General features: G+C 29.0%; 3 protein-coding genes across 4 annotated transcripts; 1 reads left to right on the top strand and 2 right to left on the bottom strand.

The window, feature by feature from the left end:
* Positions 1–217: 217 nt before the first annotated feature.
* On the bottom strand, positions 218–4,178 carry LOC117159156 (uncharacterized). Of its 2 annotated transcripts, none has more exons than XM_033338744.2 (3): positions 3,572–4,178; positions 2,129–2,317; positions 218–2,008 (listed from the first exon to the last, which is right to left on the bottom strand). In XM_033338744.2, exons 1-3 carry the CDS (start codon positions 3,833–3,835, stop codon positions 1,772–1,774), a joined length of 690 nt encoding a protein of 229 aa, XP_033194635.1. In that variant the 5' UTR covers positions 3,836–4,178; the 3' UTR covers positions 218–1,771. The 2 variants fall into 2 exon arrangements, with proteins under 2 accessions (XP_033194635.1, XP_033194636.1); XM_033338745.2 differs by having other exon boundaries at positions 218–1,954.
* Positions 4,179–5,245: 1,067 nt separating this feature from the next.
* Vps8 (vacuolar protein sorting 8) lies at positions 5,246–10,705 on the top strand. Its single transcript, XM_033338746.2, has 15 exons — positions 5,246–5,381; positions 5,694–5,972; positions 6,062–6,355; positions 6,457–6,675; positions 6,750–6,929; positions 7,012–7,257; positions 7,358–7,498; positions 7,559–8,014; positions 8,121–8,866; positions 9,017–9,404; positions 9,476–9,643; positions 9,712–9,859; positions 9,927–10,167; positions 10,246–10,459; positions 10,565–10,705. The coding sequence occupies exons 1-15, from the start codon at positions 5,301–5,303 to the stop codon at positions 10,664–10,666; spliced, it is 3,903 nt and encodes a 1,300-aa protein (XP_033194637.1). The 5' UTR covers positions 5,246–5,300; the 3' UTR covers positions 10,667–10,705.
* A 523-nt stretch (positions 10,706–11,228) lies between these two features.
* LOC117159160 (uncharacterized) lies at positions 11,229–12,619 on the bottom strand. The gene is made up of 4 exons (XM_033338750.2): positions 12,486–12,619; positions 11,961–12,170; positions 11,581–11,799; positions 11,229–11,510 (listed from the first exon to the last, which is right to left on the bottom strand). Exons 1-4 carry the CDS (start codon positions 12,549–12,551, stop codon positions 11,229–11,231), a joined length of 777 nt encoding a protein of 258 aa, XP_033194641.2. The 5' UTR covers positions 12,552–12,619.
* Between the last annotated feature and the right edge of the window lie 31 nt (positions 12,620–12,650).

The raw sequence follows: 12,650 nt of genomic DNA, 5'->3' as shown, positions 1-12,650 counted from the left end.
TATACTCATCAAATGCGTATATAAATACATACTACCAGATACTACTAATAGCTACTAATTAAATATATATATTAAATGATTATATTAAATCAAATATGTTGTATTTATATAATAAAATAAATATAATATATTGTAAATTGAAGTCTATTGTTATATTTTCAAAAATCCGTACACGCGAAGAAAAAGTGGAATAATAAAGATTTAATAAGACTATATGTCATTTTTTAATTATTTATTTTTCTTATTTAATAAAAATACTTACATAAATGAATGAATAAATCATTAACTAATATAGTACGGATTTCACATAAATCATTGAAATAATATTATTGTTAATGCATATTCATTCTATGGTAGCATTGAATCCAGACAGATACTTATTTAATTTCTTTGTTTTAAATATTCATATTTGTGAAGTGTTATTTTAACGAATTATATTACATTATAACGAATAAAATAGATCAATTAAAAAAAAAAAGGAAAAAATGAAACTTATATATAAAAAATGCGTGATAGACAAAAATTTAATGATATTATTTTATACAATGGAAATTGTTCTTTTGTTTTGTAAATGCAATTTCAAATTTAAGTAAAATTATATATATAAATAAAGATTATTATTTAGAAATTTCAATAATCATTTAAAATTTGTAGCTGATAGTCAGAATGGCTTAACCACAGATTATCTTATATATACATAATATTACCCAGTCTCAATAGATATACGAAAAGTCAGTAAAACAGAGTCCAAAATTTCATCAGAGTGTTAAAATACTTATATTGTAAAAAGTATTTATATGTATATTAGTGTATATATATATATATTATATTATATATATTATATTATATATATATACTAATTAAATTGTATGTAATTAGAAGTATTAACTATAAATAACATAAGTATAAAAACGATAAAGTAATATAACAAAAATTGTGCAGTGTATTTCCCTTCACTGCTCCATATCACAACCATACCAATTTATTTTGAAAAGATGGGATTACTTTGTATTATACTTTATGTACTTTATCCTAATATATACACATACCTTTATTTTCCTAATACCACCTTGTGTTAGAGCTCATTTTTTCCCATATACATACATATAAGGTGAGCAAATAGTTTGTTACAAATATTGTCAGTCACACTTAATGCTGCCATCATATTAAACTGGGCAGAATAATACAAAATATTGTTTGTTTATACATGCATTCATAACTGGCCAATTCAGACCAATAATGTGCTAATATAAATTACTATTATATCAAGACAACCGATATTAGTATTACTATTAAACATGCTATGTATTTAAATAATAATCAAAATAATATATTTTTTTAAATAGCTTATATTGCATTGTAAATAAATTCTTCTAAAATTTACTATATGTAATATCTGGATTCAATGCTTATCTAACATATTACCAATGATAATGGACGGAGTGGAGGAATGCATAGATACAAACTAAAAGGTAAAATTTAAGAAAAATATGGTAAATGATATGTTACGCTATGACTTGTGCTGATAATTTACGGAAATAAAATTTCTTACATTTTAAAGTCAGGCAAAAGTGTTCAAATAAATTTATATGTATCGTCATCAAATAAAATTACTACTAGAAAAGATAAAGAAAGAATAATTCGCCTGTGTAAATAAACCACATAATTCACAAAAATGACAAAAATTGTGATTAAGGTTGGTTCACATAAAATTAAAAGAATGTTCGCATCGTGTGTTCTTACTACACATCGACGCATTTAACCTTTGTACTCAACCGGGAATCTGATTAGCAATGGTATTAGGACCAGTGGAGACAACCGAAGGAATTGTAGAATCCTGCATTAAGGTACGCGTTTCTTCTTCCTGATCAGAAAGTGGTATTGCTGGAGTATCATGCGAACTTGTCTGCTTCAGCTTCAGTTGACTCGGCAACTCCGTTAGTACCGGCCCGTACTGCGAAGTGGAACCCACCAGCAAGTCAGTTGATGGATTCAAACCGCCCAACATCTTTCCTCATAGCAACGCGTATATAAGATAAAGAAACGTACGAGCCAAAACACACATGGATGGCTTCCGGTAAATAAAACCAAACATAAAATATAAATCTACCAAACAAATTGTGCCTACCTGACCACTACTTCCAACCATTCCACCTCTTGGAGATTTACCACGATGGAAGAAACGCAGCCAGGCCCAACCGAAACCCAATAGAAGCCCTACTAACATCATGCTAGCACCTAATGCTATGGAACTTTTTGCAGCATCTTCAATATGTTCTTCAACGCTTGTTGCAGATGTAGTTGGATTCTCGTTTACCTTTATGTATAATTATTTTTGAATTTAGTTTCATACATTAGGCAACAAAAACACATAAATAATTGATAAAATAATTTACTTTAGAAGCATGAAAAAGTCGATTTTATACATTTTTATAAATATATTTTGCATGAAAATGCATAAGCAATAATGATAGTATTTAGTGTCCTTCTTATTTAGCCTTATACAGAGTTGACCATTCAACTGGGGCTGGCTGTAGCTCTGATTTTGTTGAAGATAGAGAAAAATCGTGGAGAGAAATATTGAATGTATAAAATCTATGTTCACAGGTATTTGTTTCCTTTCAATATGCAACGTTGCACTAGAAAACTGCAATTACATTCTTTTTCTAAATGGAATTCTATAATTTTTTATAATCATTCAATTCTCTATAAAGGTATTAAGATATTTGAAAATATCCTTAGTTTAGAAGATACTTTAATTTTAATTTCATCAAATTTAGTTTAAGAAAGATAAGGAAAACATAAACGCAAGCATTCTGCCCTGTATGTTTCCTTGTTTCTCATAATCAAAGTTTCACAAGATTAAATTTGGGATATCTATTAAACTAAGCATATTTTGACCCAAGTACCTTGACATTTTCTCGTAGAGTATTAAAAAATAAATATTAATGAAAAGAATATTAACTGGTTAATAAAAAATTATAGACTTCAATTTGAGAAAGAAGTGCAATTGCACTTTCCCACTGCATTGCATTCTAAAACAAAAGTGAGTTCTCTCTATAATTTTTCTCTATCTTCAGTGAAATCTGAGCTTGGTCGGTGCTTGAAATTGTGGTTTACCCTGTATATTACTATATCAAATATATATATATATGTATGTATAATATATATCTATAATATATATGTATAATAAAGAAGATAATAAAAATAATGAGCAGATATGAAGTATTAAAAGTCAATTTTATAATGAATATTTATGTATTATTACTATTATTATAAAATATTCTTTAATAATGGAAACCAATGCAAAAAAATTATTTTCCTAGAATGTAAACCAATAGAAATTTTTTGGAATAAAATAAAAATTACTGTCAGCTTTTAAATACCAAAGTAACAAGACACTTGTTAATTAAAGTAAGGCTATGTACTATGTATACATCATGCATTTACATATTTTGAATACAAAGACAGATCATGATTTCATTTAAATATATGTCATGCTGCTATCATCTATCAGAGATTAAAATACTCATAAATACGAAACATCATAGTGTAAGAAGGTTATAAGTACCTTTCTTATGATCTCTATTTTATTTTCTTGTGATGTGTCATCGGATACAAAACTGACCAGCATCATCGTTAAACCAGCAATGAAAAAAGATAAAGCAACCGAGAGTAATACCCATTCGAACCATTTCCTAGAGCTGAGTTTATGTCTTGATATAACTCTCCAGAAACCACTTCTTAAACTGCTACCACCTACAGCACCGTCACCTCCGCTATCATATGTGTAACCTACTGTTGTAGGTTGATAAACAGCACCACTATCTGGCATATCTTCTCGCGAAATATACGCAATTTTTACAATTTTCTCGGCCCACGGATGGGCACTTTATAATCACGCGTAAAACTTTTAGTTAAATCTATTGATAGGAGATGGGTAAAAAAATGGTATTACCCAATACAACGCACAAAGTGATATTATTCCGTTGTTAACGTGTCAACTTTCGATCAATGCTTCTAATTACTTCTGAACTTTTATTTCGTGCACTGTAATGGTAATTTTTCACCCTTTTCTTGGTATATACACACGCATATGTATATATATATATTCGCAATGCAGATACAATGTGCAACTATGATCAGGTATGACATACAGATGCCCAGACGTCATGTATCAAAAACCTACTACGTATGTCATAGATATCACGGATTAGAGTTATACCAGTGATATCAATGTTAGAGATTATACTATAGCCGCATGGTGACACCATAATCGGATTTCATACGATTACATATTTGATAATTACAGATTAATTTTGAGAATAATAATAAAATAACTACTAACTCTGTAAAAGACATTATACGAACTTCAAGATTGTTCTACTGATGAATTAATGAGATAAAATTCTCGTAAAAACGAAATAATTTCCAAGCTGCGTAATAGATTTTTATTAAACGAGATTTTTATTAGAACACAATATAGTAAAATATAAAAGATAATTAACGAAATGTCCATAATTGTTATTGTAGTTAAATAAAAAAAATATTAAGCGCTACATGTTTAAGAAAATATAAGTTAATAATTATACGGTTTTATAACTAAGTCCAGATGTAACATGTGAATCTACATTCTTATCTTTAGTTTAATATGACACCTGTGATAGTGATAGCGGTTTTATTACTTTACTATTATATCATACAAATAAGATAAGTTGTTACACCCAAAAACTATACTCCAGAACACATAAAAATAAACGATTTATGAATAAACGTTATATTTGATTCGTTTCCTATTTTATGTTTTCTTAAAAAAGAAACCGGTTCCACTATTTTATGATCCGTAGATTCGTAAAAATTTACGTACTTTCTTGTAAATAAATAAACGAAAATACATATGAAGTGTTATTCTGCTTCATAAACTGATCAAATTAAGCCCTACGAATTAAATATGTGTTTACTTCTTTTATATTTTCTCAAAAGATTAAAGATTAAAAATTAAAATGTTTAAATTTAAATACTCTGTAAATCAAAAGACTTTTAATGTTTCTTCATGTATAAATTTAAAACTAAATTATAAAATTTTCTATAAAGATAATTAATTAAGTCAGCGATTAATGTATATGTACGTATATATATGTAAAAAAAAAATATCAATATATGAATATAAAAAATACCATAAATTGCACATGCATATGTACATATATACTGCAGATTCTATCATTGTATATGTCCTATAGCTTAATGAGTGGCCGCTATATTTACGTGTATCAGCTGTGGAATGACAGGTGGGATAAAAAATGGCTGAAAATGGGTTGGGGTCGGATGCTGGGTCTCAAGAATACCTCGCAACAGAGGTTATTAATTTAGATATCGAAGAGGTAATTAATTATATTCGCTGTAGAAATGTTTAAGTACAGTATAAAATTTCTAATTTTCAGGTTATGTTCTCATAACTCTCTTATTCTATTACTGTTTTAGTATGTTTATAAACTTAGTATAACATGTAGAAATTGCAATTATTTTATTTCATTTTACTTTGTTGATATTGAAATCTATTATATACTTCCTTCTTATTATTTTACCTTTACTTACGTTCTCACTTTACTCTATTAAATTTAATTATATTATTACCTAAATTATCATATTTTATTGCCAAATCTATTGGAGTTATATATATTTTATAATTTTAGTTGGATAACACAGAGTATGCTATACCAGCTGTGGAAGAATTACCCTCCTTAGAAAGTATATTGACAGAACCTGATTGTACATCATTATCTGGAACAGATGATGACTTTGGTTTAACATCAGGTGAAAAGCTAGGGAGTAGTGAAACAACAAGTGTTGGGAGCCATTTATCCTTAAACTCTTTAAATAAATCAAACAAAGCTTCACAACCAACGTCCTCTGGTGCTATTTTGAGACATGTTATATTAAAAGGGATATCGTCACAAATTATATCAGCTAGTGTGAGGGAAAATATTTTCTTTACCAAAAGCCTGTAATTACGTTGAGTTTATAATATATTGTCTTTAATTGTTCTTCTTTTTCTGTATAGGAGAAGGTTAATGCTGGGTTAGCAAGTGCAGTTGCTGCTGGAGGGAATATGTTAGTAGTTGGAACTAGTCATGGTCTGGTATTAGGTTTTGATTCTTCACAGACATTAAGATGGTGTGATCAGGAAGCAAGGCACCAAGGATCTGTATCTGCATTATGTTTCAATCATGATGGAAGCAGGATATTAGCTGGATTTGCTAGAGGACATATATTAATGATAGATAGTTCTAATGGAAAAGTATTAAGGACACTTACTGATGTACATCCTCTTGATACAGCTGTGTTACATGTTAAAGTGAGATTATCTCATATCATTTCACATATAACTGTGACATATAACTTGACATATAATTGTGTGAAATTTTCATTAATAAAAAACAATGTATTTCTGTATAGTTCACAGATTCACCAAAGGTAGCATTATGTAGTGATAGTGGTGGATCTGTTTTTGAATTAAATTTTACAAGGGTTATGGGTGTAAGAGGCTGTGATAGCAGGTGTTTATTTAGTGGATCTAGAGGTGAAGTGTGTACATTAGAACCATTGTTATTGAATCATCTGCCATCACATGCCCTGAAAAATTATACCTTAGTGGCAATGGCAACATTATCAAAGGTTTTTATCTATTGCTAAAAAAGATTTTGATATTTGTAGTATACATGTAATCTTATATTACTTGAATTTTGTAGGTAATAGTAGTTTGCATAAGACCACGAATGCGTGTTGTGTTAACTCATCCTTTATCTGGTGCACCTATAGCACCACCACAACTATCTTGGCAGCTTGTTGTCATACAAGCAGCAGATGCTTCTCGTGTAATTGATCCTGTTCTGGCTCTTGCAAGAGATGATGTGGTTCATTTTTATCAAGTATACAGTTTATATAACATAATTCTATTTATTAAACAACTATATTGCTAATAAATATATATTGATAAAATTTTTTTATTAGGTATGTACTGAAGCTGGTTCAAGAGTAAAATTATCTCCCTTAAGAAGAATGACTCTTCCATATACAATAAGTAACTTACGATGGTTAAATCCGAGATCATTAGCAGTATTGGATACACAAGAAAGATTACATTTATTAGATGTAAGAGCACAGGATAACTTGGAAACTTTAGATATGAGTCGCGTTGGTATTTCATATGCATCTAGCCATTTCAAAGGTCTGTCCACTGGTGGAAATGTTTCAAAGGTATTAATCAAATCATTGTACTATTTAATTATCAATTTTAGATCAATAATCTATCAAATTTAGGTTGATAATCACATTGTTTTGTTTTATAAAACTACAGGCAATGGCATTGGCTGGTGAAAGAGCATGTTATAATACTGTTGTAACATTTGGTACTCAACTTTTACTATTGGGTACCAAAAGTTTACATGTAGTCTGTATACGGACATGGACTGAACGATTGCGACATTTAACGATGCAGGTTCGTACATATATTGGAATTATATAATTTTTTACTTTATTACATATTTTGTCATTTCAGAGAAGATATCCAGAAGCATTAGCTTTAGGACTTTCTTTTTATCAAGATAAAGGGAAAGCAGTTGTTGGTCTACGTGGTTCGAAACAACGTCGTAAACAAATAGCTCGCGATAAAGTATGTCAAGTTTTGATTCAATATATGGAAGAATTGAATCACTGTCTTGCAGACGAAAATGCAGAATTTGAAATAGTCACAACTTGTGTAGATTATTGTATACAACTAGAAAATACAGATTTATTATTTGGAAAATTATGGGACTTAGTTTCGGAGTCCGAAGGATTAAAAGCGAGTTATTTACATGCCCTCGAAAATCCTTTATTGGATGGGAGCTTACGACCGCGACTACCACCGTTAATAGCTCAACAGCTAGTTACCCTTTACGATCAAGAAGAAAAAGTAGATTCGCTTCAAGCAATTATAGTGTTATTAGATGTTGATTGTTTAGATATCCATCAAGTAAGTAAACATATTTATATCTTTTTAATGTTTTTATTTGATTAAAAACAGGTAATCTATAAAAATTCAATCTAAAAGTACTTACTTGTATCTAAAAATATTATAGGTAACAACACTTTGTCAGCAACGAGGTCTCTGGGAAGCTTTAATACACCTTCAAACGACGGCATTAGGTGACTTTACTGCTTCAATTCATCAATTAGTACCAATATTACAAAATATGTTAACGAATTCAAAGGATTCGTTAACTCGAGATAGTATACAACTTGGCAATGCACTTTTGGTCTATGCTAGCTGCTGTCTTGCCGGTCGTGGTTTTCCCAGAGATGAACTTCCCGAGGGTATGTCCCAAAGAGCAAAAACAGATGTATTAAGAGCATTGCTTTCACAGCATTCGAGTTTGGCTAATGATACAGAAAGACAATATCCGTATCTAAGAACTTTGCTACAGTTTGACGCAAAAGGATTCCTCGACGTGATAGCAATTGCCTTCCAAGAGCCGGAATTTACGTCTGAGATGGGTCTCAGACAACGGCAAAGACTCATAGATATATTATTAAATATCGTTATGCCTAGCACACCTTTAAGTCCAAGGAATCCTGATTATATTACTGACGAACAGAGAAATTTAGTTCTTATATTTATAGCTAATGAAGTTGCAGAAAATACTGTTAATTTAGAACCTAGTATGTTAAATAAAATGATAGAAATATTATGTACTGACTCAAGTATGGGATCATCAAACGAGCTTAAGACTGATAAAGAAAGTGCAATACTGGGATTATTGCGTTCAAAAAAATTGCGTAATATATCGGATAATACTTTACTTAATTTAGCAGAAAGAGCCAATTTGTAAGTATATGTATATAAATATAAAACTTTACACATGTATACTATTATTTAATTTTGATTGTCAATATTACATTTCAAGAAATTATATAGCATTATTAATATTAATAGCATCATACATAGTAACTTGTATCGCAGTATATAATGTTACAGTATGCGTGTTGCGGAGTTGCTGTATAGCGCCAGAGAAAATTGGATTGCAGTTTGTAAATGTATGATACTGCATCCATCTAGACATCATGATATTTGGCTCTGGTTAAAACATCTTTCTCCAAATTCGTTGCAATTAGTCATAATGGCAAATGCCGTAGCTCTGGTGGGAATTAATGCAAATCAATTTGCTATGTTGATAGCAACACATTTGCAAAACAACGTTTCTGAAATTTTACAAATACTAGAAAATACTCCAACCTTACAATATACTTTACTAGAAGCTTTATATCAGATAGTACAATACAAAGAAGAAGATATCACATTAGAGCTTACGACTGAAATGTTAGAAAAATATTTGGAATTAATGTGTAAATTACAACCAGACCATGTTAGTAAAATTTTGTACTATAGATAGATACTGAAATATATTATTAACTTTAGTTATTTTTTAAAATTTAGGTTGTTGAGCATATTCAAGGATTTCATGGTTGTAGACTAAATGAAGCATTGCAAATAGTTCAGAAAGCGAATCACAAAGATGCTGAAGCAGTAATGTTAGAAAAATTGGGAAATTATCAGGATGCATTTGATATTCTTTTGAAAGAATTTCAAAATAATTTAGAATTGGTACATTGTATGAAAATAATGTAATAATATTAATTATTACTTTCTATTTTAACAATATTTACTTTTAGTATTGTCAGAACAAAGTATCAGAAAATGCATCAATTCACAGTGCAATACAACTAGCAGGAATATGCAGGCGATCTGCAGGAAATTTAGATTGGATGCCACTTGTGGAAACTATACTTCAAACACATTCAAATAGTACTAACAAAGAAGGTATGGTATATTTTGACATAATGGCAAATCGTAAATAATACTTTCTAATTATCTAACGAAATTACAGTTGAAAAATTAAGCGGAAAATTATTAAGAATTGCACTAGAATTTCTTAGTGGAACAACAGCATTATCAACTGTATTAGAGCAAATATTGAAACATCCATTGGCGACAAGTGGAACAATAGGTGACATAAGAAAATTATTATCTGGAGTACTTACACATTCCCGATATGAACAAACTTTAGTTGAAACTACTGCACGTTTGGTCAGTTTGGAGCTTCACAAGGCACTGAAAAAGTCGCTTAGGTATGTATAGGTCCATATATGTAATTTTTTAATACTAACGTAATAGTTATTTAATACTAACATTTTTATGTTTTTTAGGGATGCAGGAAGAGCTTGTGCAAGCGTATCAGTAATCTGCTCAATATGTAGACATTTGTTATCACAATGTACGGAATATATAATAGTTTTCAGTTGTGGGCATGGTTTTCATTCAGAATGTTTAGGAGAACCTAAATCTTGTTATAAATGTTTAAAGTCTAAGGGATGGGCACCTATTGTTACTAATATCACACATACTACTAAATCATTCCATGTAAGTAATATATTGATTTCGTTTCTAAATAAATATATCATACATGTATATTATTAAGATATTGTTGATATTTTTATAGTAAAATTTAAATTTGTTGTTTTGTAGGAACATAAACAAATTCTACCACCAGAATTTATGCGTAATAAAGATCTTTCTCTAAGACTTGCACCACCTACTTCCTTACCGGATCTTGAGGGTATTTTTTAATCTAGTCTTTGAATATCACAATTTAATATCACACTTACCCCTGGTGTGTAACAGTCTGTTAGTAGAAATGACTGCTGCGTGTTATACATGTATTATATATTACATTGGATCTCTTATTTTTCATTCCATGAACAATTAGATTGTTCTGTTATCATATTTTATATGCAAAATTAAATTATAATTGTTTTTATCAAGGCTTCCTTTTACATATATAAAAATACGCCATCCATATTTTTCACTATTTCTGGAACTGTGGTATTTAAGATATCTTTCTGCTTAGCAGGATTCGAATATTGTATCTTTGTATATTGTAAATTAATATAGCTATATTGTGTATAGTATTGATAAGGACTTGTATACTTTTATCGATGTAAATTCCATTTGCCCAATGTGCAGCACGTTGCCAAATATCAGTCATTAAGTAAATAAAGATAATAATTAATTAATTATATAAAGTCATTATTTACTATTAATATTTATGTACATTATCCTAGATACAATTTTCAGTTTGAAAACATTTTAGATATTTCATATCTAAGACTGTACAGATTATAAATATATTTTATGTTGGATAATATGGATGAATTGATTTGCGTTTAACGTTTTTGATAATAAAAACAGGCTTTTTAGGCATATTTTCCATTAGAACATAACTAGGATTAATTGATTCATAACCAAGTAGTTCACCAGTCAATAATTTTGCAACTAATGAAAAGGCACTTAAGTCATATGCAGGAAAACTCCTTGTAGGTAGTAATTCAATAGTGGTAACATATTTATCAATCGCAGATTGTAATTTTATAAGACGTGGCATAATATTTGATATGCATAAGAGTTGTTGCAACTGTAATTTGAAAAAATAATTTATATTAAATATTAATATTTATACTAGTAAAATATTAAGCAAGTTTTACCTTGCTATCACATTTTTGTAAGCTGCTTATAAATTTTTCACTTTTGGTAATTAGCTTGTATCCTTTTAATATATATTCTTGATCATAAATAGACTCATGACGTTGTAATGATACTTTGAATAGAATAATTTCTTTTTTTATTTTATTAAGAATTATTGATAATGGTACTCCATGCAATGTTCCACTACCCATTCGTATTTTAGAATATTTTTCATAAATCTATACATATAGTTAAATTATTTTAGAATTCCTATATTTCTCCAACAAAATACTTTATTTCGCAATGACAGAGTGAGATTAAAATTAAACAAATATAAAAAGTGAAAAAACATAGTTTTGAGTATGAAAAAAAGTTTTTTTAATAGTAAAATAAATATTACCTGACGATTTATAGAAGTCCATATACCTGCAATTTGATCAGCAAATTGTTTTATTTCATTTTCCGTTGGTTGATGTGCTTCAGCTAATTTCCATAAAGATTCAAGTTTATCCGCGAGACTACGTGATACGTTATGGAAGTACATAAGTTTAACATCCAATTCGTAACTGATCTTTGAATTATAGTGATTTTCTATTTTTAAGATCGCTACCTAAATAAATGTTGACAGTGCTATGTTGTGTTGCTCATCTTTATTTACATTTTTTAAAATCAGTTTTTCAAGTAAACAGTAATGCACTTTCTCAACTTTTTTTTCCAATATTCACTAATCATTGTTAATTTTTTTTATTATTTAACTCTTTCATGCTAAACAATAAAAAAATGCATCTTCGAAATCAGTATATAATACGCGTGAAATTTTTAAAATCCTTTATATTGGTAATTTAAAAACTAATTTAAATAAATCTAATGGCAATAATTAATATGAATATATTTCAAGCATGAAAGGGTCAAATTGCTTACTCACATTTTTTTCGAGTGTTTTTATGAGTTCGTTAGACGAAGGCTCTTCCTTTTTCATCAGACACTCCATTTCAAGATGACGGAGTAAATGAAGAAATATATATGAAGAATTACTTTTTAACAAATTATAAGAATACAAGATGAAAATAAAAATACATTACATGCGTCT

The sequence above is a fragment of the Bombus vancouverensis genome, chromosome 1 (assembly GCF_051014615.1).
Source record: "Bombus vancouverensis nearcticus chromosome 1, iyBomVanc1_principal, whole genome shotgun sequence".
In the NCBI taxonomy this organism is placed as follows: Eukaryota; Metazoa; Arthropoda; class Insecta; order Hymenoptera; family Apidae; genus Bombus; species Bombus vancouverensis.
Note: the sequence above shows the minus strand (reverse complement) of the source record. Positions and strands in the feature narration are given on the sequence as shown.

What these genes read in the sequence shown, in the direction of transcription:
- LOC117159156 (XM_033338744.2), bottom strand. Translation starts at nt 3,835, where the DNA reads ATGCCAGATAGTGGTGCTGTTTATCAACCTACAACAGTAGGTTACACA. An exon ending in AAATAGAGATCATAAGAAAG is followed by an intron (nt 2,318 to 3,571) that starts GTACTTATAACC and finishes TTATACATAAAG; the next exon opens with GTAAACGAGAATCCAACTAC. An exon ending in TGGTTGGAAGTAGTGGTCAG is followed by an intron (nt 2,009 to 2,128) that starts GTAGGCACAATT and finishes CTATGAGGAAAG; the next exon opens with ATGTTGGGCGGTTTGAATCC.
- Vps8 (XM_033338746.2), top strand. Translation starts at nt 5,301, where the DNA reads ATGGCTGAAAATGGGTTGGGGTCGGATGCTGGGTCTCAAGAATACCTC. An exon ending in TTAATTTAGATATCGAAGAG is followed by an intron (nt 5,382 to 5,693) that starts GTAATTAATTAT and finishes TTATAATTTTAG; the next exon opens with TTGGATAACACAGAGTATGC. An exon ending in CTGGTGGAAATGTTTCAAAG is followed by an intron (nt 7,258 to 7,357) that starts GTATTAATCAAA and finishes ATAAAACTACAG; the next exon opens with GCAATGGCATTGGCTGGTGA.
- LOC117159160 (XM_033338750.2), bottom strand. Translation starts at nt 12,551, where the DNA reads ATGGAGTGTCTGATGAAAAAGGAAGAGCCTTCGTCTAACGAACTCATA. An exon ending in GGACTTCTATAAATCGTCAG is followed by an intron (nt 11,800 to 11,960) that starts GTAATATTTATT and finishes CTATATGTATAG; the next exon opens with ATTTATGAAAAATATTCTAA. An exon ending in TACAAAAATGTGATAGCAAG is followed by an intron (nt 11,511 to 11,580) that starts GTAAAACTTGCT and finishes TTCAAATTACAG; the next exon opens with TTGCAACAACTCTTATGCAT.